Source organism: Chenopodium quinoa, unplaced genomic scaffold, assembly GCF_001683475.1.
Source record: "Chenopodium quinoa cultivar QQ74 unplaced genomic scaffold, ASM168347v1, whole genome shotgun sequence".
Lineage (NCBI taxonomy): Eukaryota > Viridiplantae > Streptophyta > Magnoliopsida > Caryophyllales > Amaranthaceae > Chenopodium > Chenopodium quinoa.
Window position 1 is genome coordinate 1,929,387 of NW_018743920.1, and position 11,460 is coordinate 1,940,846.

An 11,460-nucleotide genomic window follows, 5' to 3' on the forward strand; every position below is an offset into this window, starting at 1 on the left:
GCATATTGGCGGCAGGTCCCTGGCCAGAAGAACCAGGCGGCAAGTGTACTTCTGGCCCACTCTTGAAGCGGATGCCATGGATCTAGTAAAGAGATGTGATAGGTGCCAAAAATTCGCCAAGTTGATACATCAACCGGCAACAGATCTCACGGCAATCCATATTCCGGTTCCGTTTGCAAAATGGGGCATGGACATTTTGGGCCCTTATACGCCTGCTACAGGCGGCCGCCGCTACATTCTTGTAGCAGTAGACTACTTCACCAAATGGGTTGAGGCAGAGGCGGTAAAAGGGATTAAAACGAAAGACGTGATTTCTTTCATCTGGAGAAACGTCATCACCCGGTTTGGGGTTCCAATGTCCATGGTTTTCGACAACGGACCGCAGTTCGAAACGCCTGTCCTGAAGACCTGGTTGGGAGACCAAGGAATTTCCCATTTTTTTGCATCCGTTGGCCGTCCTCAGGCAAACGGTCAAGTTGAGGCTTTTAACAAGTTGATCTCAGACGAGATAAAGAAGAAAGTAGAAAGAGCCGGTGGACTATGGGCAGAGGAATTACCTCATGTCCTTTGGGCTATCCGGACAACCGAAAAGGGGGCAACCGGTGAGACCCCATTTCTCATGACATACGGCACTGAAGCAGTTCTTCCCATTGAACATTATGAGCCTACTCTACGCATCATGTTATATGACGAGGAGGCTAACTGGGAAGCCATGCGGTTGGCATTAGATGCTCTCCCAGAGCGAAGAGGGAATGCTGCCCTGCGTCATGAGATCTACCGTCTGCGTATGACTAGAGCCTACAACAAGCGGGTTCGTAAAAGACCTTTGAAAGAAGAAGATTTTGTACTTCGCAAAATGGAGGCAACCGGTAGGGCCAATGAACAAGGCAAATTAACCCCAAATTGGGAGGGACCCTACCGGATCTTTGAAGAAGTACGAGACGGCACTTACCGCCTGGAAACTCCAGACGGAAGAAAGTTGCCTAGAACTTGGAACGTAGATAACCTCAAAAAATACTACTTCTAAGTATTGTACATCTTTTGTAAATTTTCAAATGATTGAGAATTACATTCCAAATTTGTATACATTCGCCATGTCTTGTGCCTACCACAAGCGGCATTTGAAACTAATTTTTGCATCCGGTGACACCCATACGGGTGAATTCATCGAAGAGAACATCTCCCATTTGGGTGGTAAATTGTTCTAAGCGATCAAACAGGCGGACAAATCCGCCTGACGATCCTTCGCACCAAAAAAGGGCAGGCTAGCACCCCCAAACTTGCAGCCGGCCCACTTTTTGGAAGTACCACTAAAGGCTGTTTCCAAAATTCAGCCGGTACTCAATACCGCCGCCTGACTCTCTAAGAGCAGGCCTAAACATTTGGTCTAGGCCATAATTCATTCAGAGGTATGCTTGCAAAAGCCCAACCGGTGAATGGACATCCTAATCTGACGTGATTCCTTTTGCGAAGTCCCGACCGGTAATCCAGTATAAACCGACTGGCTCCCGAATCTAATGTCGGCACCTGGTGTATATATTCGTGCTATATCATATGGATAGCCGCCTGGCTTGCAAAGACCCAGACCGCTATCCAGGGGCAATTACCCAGACGCCATCCGGTTTGGTTTTGGGTCGGAATTTCTTCGCCTAGTTTGCGAAGACCCAGACGGCAGTGTTACCGGTGGGGTCTTCTGGGCAACCCTTGCAAATTTCTTCGCCTAGTTTGCGAAGACCCAGACGGCAGTGTTACCGGTGGGGTCTTCTGGGCAACCCTAGCAAATTTCTTCGCCTAGTTTGCGAAGACCCAGACGGCAGTGTTACCGGTGGGGTCTTCTGGGCAACCCTAGCAAATTTCTTCGCCTAGTTTGCGAAGACCCAGACGGCAGTGTTACCGGTGGGGTCTTCTGGGCAACCCTAGCAAATTTCTTCGCCTAGTTTGCGAAGACCCAGACGGCAGTGTTACCGGTGGGGTCTTCTGGGCAACCCTAGCAAATTTCTTCGCCTAGTTTGCGAAGACCCAGACGGAAGTGTTACCGGTGGGGTCTTCTGGGCAACCCTAGCAAATTTCTTCGCCTAGTTTGCGAAGACCCAGACGGCAGTGTTACCGGTGGGGTCTTCTGGGCAACCCTTGCAAATTTCTTTGCTGTTTGCGAAGACCCAAGCGGTAGGGTTACCGGTGGGGTTCTTTTGGTTATCCTCGCATAAATATGTATAAAAAAATAACAAGAATTCTAGTATTGAAGTGCAGAAACATAAAAAGCATTCAAAAGCCAAGTGTGAAAAACAGAGTGCATTCAAAAGCCGGCTCAGCCGGTGAAAATGTTAATATTCAAAATAAAAATGTACAAACCGGCGCAGCCAGTGAATAATATTCAAAATAAAAATTATTACAGCCGAGTAGCTCGTCTCATCCGGCGCTATTACAAGATAATGCAAGGCGCGCAGGCCGGGAGGTGGATGCTACTCGAGGCGAACAGTGAACCGGTCCTCTTCCGGTTGGTTTTGGGTTGGATCAGGGTGAGCGGCTGCGTCGGCTTCAGGAACAACTTCTTCCTCTTCAGCATCCTCCGCCTGCCGTCGCGCAATCTCCTCCCTAACCCAAGCGTCATAGGGCCCGGGCCCCGGCTCATTCGCCTCCTCGGCCAGAATGGCAAGATCAGAATATTTAAAGGCGAGTTCCCAGACGGTGAAGTCCGCCTCCGGGTGGATGAGGGAAAACGCCCGTTGCATCCGGTTTGCACAGTCATGCTCATTCTCTTCAATGAGCCTCTCCTGCTCCGACTCCAAGGTGGCCTTGAAGTTCTCATTGGCAGCAGCCGCCTCTTTGCGCAGGCGCTCATTCTCTTTAGCAAGGCGGCCATTTTCAGTCTCCGCCTTGCTCAGCCGTTGGAGGGGCTCTTTCTGTTCCTCCAACTTTTTATTGGCATCATCCAGGGACGCCTGCAGTTGGTCAACTTGGTTTTTCAGTTGATCAATCTGCTGTTGGAGGGCCTTGGTCTTCTCCGCCTGTTCCATGCGTATAGATTTAGATTCTAAGCCATGCATGTACAAAGAGTAGTCAGCAACATTATGGGCGTCATTAACAGCCCGTTTGCTTCTCCTTACCTCTTCAGACTTGCGGGTATAAGCTCGTTTGAGCCCCTCTACGCGCAGCATAGCCTGCAAAAATACAGCCGGTTAATACTGCATATTTAAAAATGCACGTCAAGAAAATTACCGCATGGTTGTTGGAGCATACGTCGGCCAGGTCGACCAGCACCCGGTCGGCATTAAAGGAGTTGATCCCAGGGATCGCCTCCTTCTCGTCCCTGGGGACGGCTTTCAGCATGGCCCGGGCATATTGTGCCCCGTCCGGCCAGCGGGGAGAATTATCTGCACCAGAAACAGACGGTGAGAAACTCGCATATGCTCTGCCTATAGATTGCCGGCTGATTGGAGAATCCCTCGGCTGCGATCCTCAATGGGATGGCAGAAAGCACATCCGCAGATCCAGGCCCGCCTGGGACCTTTATTGATTTGCCGCCGGTAGTTTGCCGGTCGGCTGTCTTCTGCACCTTGGATGCAGACTCTTGTTGGGTCGGCGGAGGCCTGACCTGTTTTTGAAGGGACCGGGGCATCTGCTTCCCGTCCTGTAAACGAGAAAAATATAAGTTAATGGGATAAAAAGATTGAAGTCAATGAGAAGGATCAGACGGTTATACCTTCCTCGCCGCCTGGGCAGCAAGTTTTTTCTCGAGATTGGCTTTCCGGATGTCAGCAGCCGACCAAGCCGGTGTCTTCTCGGTGGGCAGCATTTTCTTGGCTTCTTCTGCAAAGGTAGGCACACGGTTAGAATAATAAACAAGCAAGGAAATAAATGCATCCGGTTCAAAAGAAACCGGCTGAGTTCCGAATACATACGTTTTTTAAACATGCTGCTTAGACCACAAGCGGACAAGAAGCATTCGTCCCTAAAAAATTCATGTTTGGGCACCCAGTTTCTAGGTACCCTTACTATCTCTCCGGATGAGAGGGTGTCAGGAACTAACTCAAAAAACCCGGAGTCAAGGATGGTCTCTCTATCATCCTCCGGGACAGGGGGCAGGCAGCACTTGATCCCCAAGAGTTCTGGTTTCCGGTTGTAGATCCGGAACTCTCTGTTCTCTGCCGTAGTTGGGGCCTTAACCAAGTAGAACCAGTGCTTCCAGTCCGACCATTTGGATGGCTTGTCCAAGGTCATAAGGTATTTGGGCTGGGTGGTTAAGGTATACCAGGCTCTCCAGCCGCCGGGGCTCCTACTCAGATATTGCATATGGGCAAACGCCTCCCAGCCGGGGTTGAGGCCCTGCATCTCGCAAGCGGCGATATACCCTAAAATATTTACCCATGAGTTGGGGGTCAATTGCCAGAGACCCAGGCCATACCCCCTAAGAATGGCTTTTATTGTGTCGTGGAGAGGGAAGCGGACTCCGACCAAGAAGGCCGCCTCGTAGCACCCGAACCAAGCGTTTGCGTTCGGTTGTCCATCCTCCCACCATATTGTTCCCAGAGCAGCCGGGATTTTTATTGTATATTCACCCCCCAGCGGCCGCCGTTTGATAAAATCTGGCAGCGCAGCCCGCATGAGCTCGCGGTCCTTAGAGGAGACGGCGATCATAAGAGGATCGTTCCTATTATCCCAAGAAGGCCTCTCCGCCTCCTCGCTATCCTCAGATTCGGTTAAGTAGCTGCTACTGCTACTTTGAACGCGACCGGCATCTGAGCCGGCTGGGAAGTTGGAGACCTCGTTATCAGAGCCTGCCTGCTCTCCGGTCTCCTGGAGGGGAGCAGTCTCTTCATTTAAAATTCTATCACCCGGGGTGCTAGGAGCGCCCCCGGGTGAGCCTCTCTGCTCTACCTCTCCTTGCTCTACTTCACCGCCTGAAGCTGGGACCTCAGGCGGCTGCTCATCTGAGCTCCCACTTCTGTAGTTGGGATCTCTGGCAGTAGACCGGATTCTGGCCATTGTGTCCTGCACAGACACAGAGTCGGTCGATATGGGTGTTGAAAAAGGGTTGTCCCAAAGAATAGAGGCGGCAGACCCAGTTCTAGACTCAGCCGTACTAATAAACCGGCTGAGTTCACAGCTAGGTTCCGGGTATGGGTATAAGGGGTCCATCTACTTGTGGGACCAATGAACAAAAATGCGAGTAAAAGACTCAAACGGAAATACATGAAAAAGCTAGAAAGAATAGAGACGGTACCTAGAAGAAAATCTGGAAATTCTTTGGGATGCTTGCGAAGACGCAGACGGTTCAAAGTCCGGCTGGGTTTCTCTGATTACCCTCGCGAAAACCTTTGGCTAGCTTGCAACGACCCAGACGGTCTGTAGACCGGATGCTCTTAACCAATCTCAACTCCGACTGCTCTCAACTCTCAAATTGCCGGTTGCTCTCAAATTTTCAGAAATTTGGCAAAGTTTGTAAATGAGAGCTCGGGGGGCATCTTCTTCTATTTATAGGATTTGTCCCAGAAGGTGAAGAGTCGTGACTCTTCGCCTTCTGCTTTTCCATCCTTCAAAAAGAATCTGAAGAGTTGTAAAAAAAAAAAAAAAAAAAAAAAAAAAACCTTTCACCGGCGCCACGTGGCACCCTGCCACGTCAGCACCAGTGAGGGGCAAATGTTTGGGGTAAAAATACCCTAAACACGTGGCCCAATGGCCTAGTGACACGTGGCACCCAGCCATTGGTCGGCAGGGCTCCAATCCTCTGCTGACACGTGTCCTCTAAACCCTTAAAGGGGAACCATCCCTTCCCCACTATAAATAGTGGAAGGACCCTCATTAATGGGCATCTGAAGTTTATTTGAGAACATTCAATACTCCTCATAAATACAAACACCCATCCCGAGCAATATTAATTGCGGAATTCTCCCATTACGCGAGAAGTAACTTCTACATTACGTGCATCCTACCTCCCGTACCTTTACTAACTTGATCGTCGGAGGCGGAGCTCCTACCCCCAGGAGTCTTCGTGATTTTGCAGGCACAGGCGTCGAAGGGCATTCTTGGAATTGTAACTCTCCCGCAGGACACATCAAAAAACCCCGAAACAGAAGGAACGCCTGAAAGTTTAGAATCTTTCCCGGGACATTCTAAAATTTCAAGTGTTCCCCCCTGAACGCCTGAAATTTTATAATGTGTCGGGGGAGATTCTAAAAATCCAAGCGTTCCTTTTATGATTATGAAATTAAAAAAACGACGAAAAATTTAGAGATGCTCTGGCAACCTCTCCGGCGGCGTCGTTGCTTCTTCAAACTCGCCCATTCACCGCTTGTGCTAATCGTTGAAGAGTAAAGCAATTTTCTTAAAAAAAAATTATGACGTGGAGTGGTGGATGGTGGGGGTGGTTGTTCGGTGGCGGTGGATGTTCGGCGGTGGTGGATGTTAGGTGGGTGGTGGGGTAACAAGGTAGAGAGTTTAAAGGAGGTGAAAGTGAAATAGGGTGAATTTATAAGGGAGGTATGTTTGTAAAGTCGTGTCTAAATACGGGCGTTACCCAGTAAATACCGGACATGGTTAAATATGTAGACAATACGTAGTATGTATCCTTAGGAAAAAAATTTGTCAATAGTATTTTTGGACAATTATTTTATTTTAATATAGTAGTGTTAGATAATGACTTATTACACTTTGTGGCATAATTTACTTGGTCAGGGATTACTTGGTTAAGGATTACTCAGTCAGTCATGAAATACTCGATCAAGGGTTACTCGATCAGTTAGGGGTTACTCGATTTGTTAGGGGTTACTTGGTCGGCCAAGAGTTACTCGATCAGATGTTACTCGGTTGTTCAGGGGTTACTCAACCAAGGTTTACCTGTCAATGTTTTGGTGTGTGTAAGCCGGCTACATAATGTGATCAACCACACAGAAAACGCCCTGTTATTTTTAATATCGAAAATAACCGTGTGACATGGGACTAAACTACAATTATAAAAATAAAAAAAATAAAATAAAATAAAACAACCTTGCTAATAATGAACTTGGGCTATCGTCCCTTGGGCCAAGGACAACCCCCCAGACGTGACCTTAGCTTGCAAGCTTTCCTGTTTATGGCACACTTAATTAAATAATAACATTATTATCTACAAGATACTTGCTTCTCCCATCCAAAATCACCAATCTCACCCGTTTATTAAGATCGAAATTTGACTATTAACAACTACTACCTAATATGAAGAGTATTAAAAATTTAACCACAAATATTAAAAATGCTTCACCGAGTTTAAAGGGGAAACCATTAATTTATACTCCAACAATTTCAGTACCATCCATTAAACAAAACATGTATAAATCTTTTCTTTTTTTTGAGTTTCCTGCTTAAAAAATGGATCATATATCAATTATTAAGCACCCATTTGTCACCAAGAGCTTATTCCTTAAAATGAAATCATCAAAACAATCAACCACTCATTTGTTTTGAACACAACTATAAATTCACTGCTCTAATTCTACAAAGCAAATCATCTGCACTTCTCAAAAAAACAATTTTCTTCAATTCTCAAAAAGAAACCCACAAATTAATTTTATAGAAAATGGACTCACAAAACATTAGCTACCATGCTGGTCAGGCCAAGGGCCAAACCGAGGTAATAATTTTGAAATCTTTTATATCTGCATACGTTTTAAACTTAATAACATTATACTTCGTATTATGTACCTTTGATATGCATAATTTTTATGACATGCATGTTTATCATGACCTAAATATTCTCCTTACTACCTACATTTTCAAATGATCTTAACACTTAAAAATTTACATTTTAATCCTTCCTTTGAAAGTGTTAACACTTTTTTTTTAGTTTCAATATTAGTAAATTACCTAAACATACCTTACTATATTTTCAACTTTTATGACAATTTGAAATTTTATTCACCTTTTTTTCTTACTCACCAAACCACTCTTTAACATTGTACTACGTATCTATTATTTAAACCACGGAGTATATATAATTTTTTCTTACACCCAGTCACGTGCCCATTTATCACCAATTTCGTAAATTTTGTACAAATAGTAAATGTTAGGATCAAATGAATATAGCGGTAATATTAACTATATATTCACCTTGTTAGCAAGCAAGCTACTCCATAGTCATTAATTTTTTCGGATGACTTACATAAACAAAATTGAGTTTTGAAAGTGATTCATAAGTTTATACACTTATTTGAGATAATCTCTTTTTTTTTTTTTTTTATTTATTTTATTTTTATCCTGTTTACATTAATACTATCTTGTTTCAATAAATGTTATACGTACTCATCGTGCATGCAATTATGCTAATCCTTTTTTCAAAAAAATATTTTCACAGGAGAAGGCTAGCAACATGGCGGACAAGGCTAGCTCTGCTACCCAATCAACTAAGGAATCCATTCAAGAGGTCATTTTCTTTTGCCTACACTTTTAGATAATAAAATTAACATTTACAGTATATGAATAAGATAGGTATTGTATGATTAGTAAAATCTTCTTTTTCTAAATAATAGAACGGGGTTAAAATACTTTTATTAGCATCTACAAAAAATTATAATAAGATACACATTTATTTTTGTTGTGAAATGAACTTATTGTTTTTTGATAATATTAGAACATATTTTGAAAACATATTGGTTGTATGTAGGCTGGAGCACACATGCAAGCTAAGGCGCGAGACACCATGGATTCAGTGAAGGAAGCAACCGGGATGAACAAATGAAGCACCTAAATTTGAATGAAGCGTTTCAATATTTTTAATTTAGACTTGTCGCAATGCATTATATTTGCGACTTATAAAATAGGAATTTTGTGTTTGATTGATTCCTTAGCTTATACTTACGAGTAATAATTTGTATAAGATGGAAGTTCAATTCCTCCGTCTAATAGGCGTATGGTCTAAACATTTCGTAATTATACACACAAGGTTATAATTGAAGTCTTATATATGTAGTACACCAGAATTGTGTTATTTTATTTACCATCGCCATTATTGCATTACTTGAATGAGAGAATATTACTCAGTATATTTGATCATGAAGCCCGTAAAACCCTTGTATTTCATACAGTATAATATGTTGTCAACCGTACCTACCTATAATCTCTAACGTAGACCGAACCTTCTAGCTAGGAAGTACTGCTCTTACCCTTAGAGAAAGAGAAACTAAAATATACGTATGCAATAGATCGAAAGAACTAATCAATTTTTCTACAATTTTTCTATCTATATTGGGACAAGATTATTTTATAGTGAAATGAGAATTTTACATAGAAATGGTGGGGGTACGGTATTTCATAATGACCTAGCCCCGTTCAATATTAATCTTAAATATTTAGTAGAAGATAATTAAAATCACAACGTTAATGATTTTAGTTGTACTTTGTCAAGCTTAAAACTTAAAGTAGCTTAGTGCCAAAAAATAAAAAAAAATTAAAAAAAATTAAAAAATAAAAAAATATTAAAGATATCGATATTCATTATCTGTAAAATTGATAAAATGTTGGACTTATGGTCAATTCCAAATCATAATTCATTATTTTTACAAAAAATAGAGAGTGATAACATGCAAAGGATTAAGGACTGAATCCCAAACTTTTGTGTATCCATATCAACATCATCCAAAAATTTAGTTGACTATATATAAGGTTTGCTTTAGAAAATTTTGGAACAAAAATTAAACGGACAAAAGATTAAAATGACACATAATTTGAAATTATATATATAAAAATAAAAAACAGTGCAACCCCTTACACGGGATGGAAGACCATATCATACCAATACGTTATATTCATTTCACTACGACTTAATTAATATAGAAGTATTCAGCTAGAATATAGAAACCATACCATGCTTTCTTACAAGTTACCCCGTACAAATATATCACAAAACAACACAAAATAATTGTAACACAAAACAACACCAAATAAATCAAAGATAGAATAATATAGCATAGCCTCGGCGCAACGACCACGTACAACATATCAGATAGAACCACATACATCTAAGAGCAATGACCATAGAAAATTCCATTGCAGCTGTAACTTTCACAACATTTGCGAAAGAGACCGCAAAAATCCCCTTTGCCTGGGCACTTGTGGCACGAACCGGTGACACGGCCGGGAAGGATGCCAATTTTGCATACGGTACCTTTGCAACAATCTTTTTTCAGATAGACACCACATGAATGGCCTATTGGAATACAACTAAGATTATCATCAACGACCCTGCCTCTAGCCCATTCGAGTAAGATGTTCGAAATAGGGAGCAACTCATGTTGCGGCTCAGGAGCTAATGCACCGGCGGCATCCGCAGTACAAGTGCCTACCACCATAGTTACTATCACAGCTAGAAACACCATACTTTTTACCAACTTCATATCTTCCATAATATATATTTTGTGTAACGTGTATTTTTTTAGTTTAAGTTTGCAAATTGTTGAAAATAAAAAGTGGAGAGAGTCCTTTATTTATAACCCTACATCTTAGACATGCATTATGATTGTAGTGTACTTTTTTGTTTAACTTCTTTCTAATACAAATAATTCAAAATGTCTTGATTGTTGGGTTCTGAAATGTGTGGAGAGTGGTTCAAGAGGATGGAGACATGAGGAGATTACATAGAAGCTGCCTTGTTGTTAAGGTTCGACCAAACTTGTCAAAAGTTCGGTCGAACCAGGTTTTAAGTCAGTAGGTGCACCCGTTTTCATTTCTAGAGGAGGAGTGACCAAACCTCGAGGAGGTTCGACCGAACCACCCTAGGTTCGACCAAACTCTGGGTAGGTTCGGCCGAACCTACCTGCGCTCTGTTTTGTTGCTTCGTTTCGGCTTGTGCGATTGGTTTTAATCTTAGCCGTTGGATTGTATCTTATACTCTTAGACTATATATACTCATGTATGTCATTAATTAGGGGCATGATGTGAGATTTAGGAGAGAAAAAAAAAGGCCTCTTGAAATTAGTTCATCTTCTTAGGGTTTAAGAGAGTGAATTAAGAGAGGTGTGAGCTTTCAAGTGAGCTTGAGAGCTTGTAATCATCATCATCAAGTTACTCCATAGTGGATTGGTGGGTTTTCTCCCAGTACTCGGGTTCCCACGGTAAATTCGTTCTTGTTCTTTGTTCTACCTTGTTTTTCGTTCTTCGATTATTGTTAATTGCATTTATCACAAATTAGCTTGCACATTCGTTAATCTTTTCATTGATTGAATAGTATAACATTTTGTATTTTGGAAACAATATTTTGGCTATTAGATATTAACTCTAGAAGAATTAAAGGTACTTGTACGTTGCTTTCAAATTAGTTTTATTGTAACTTTTTGATTTGTTTTTATTCTGCATCTGAAGCTTCCTAAATTAATCTTATTATGCCGTAGTAATTATTGTTATGTTGTTATGCGCTTATGCATGTGAATGAGCAATGATGTGATGTACGTATAAAAAACCAGTGCGATTACTCTCTAAAATGTGTGTATA

The 11,460-nt window shown here is 42.3% G+C and overlaps 1 protein-coding gene across 1 annotated transcript; it reads left to right on the plus strand.

Moving 5' to 3' along the window:
• Positions 1-7,382: 7,382 nt before the first annotated feature.
• On the plus strand, positions 7,383-8,949 carry LOC110687593 (late embryogenesis abundant protein 2-like). The gene is made up of 3 exons (XM_021864235.1): positions 7,383-7,609; positions 8,330-8,398; positions 8,639-8,949. The coding sequence occupies exons 1-3, from the start codon at positions 7,556-7,558 to the stop codon at positions 8,711-8,713; spliced, it is 198 nt and encodes a 65-aa protein (XP_021719927.1). The 5' UTR covers positions 7,383-7,555; the 3' UTR covers positions 8,714-8,949.
• Positions 8,950-11,460: the final 2,511 nt, after the last annotated feature.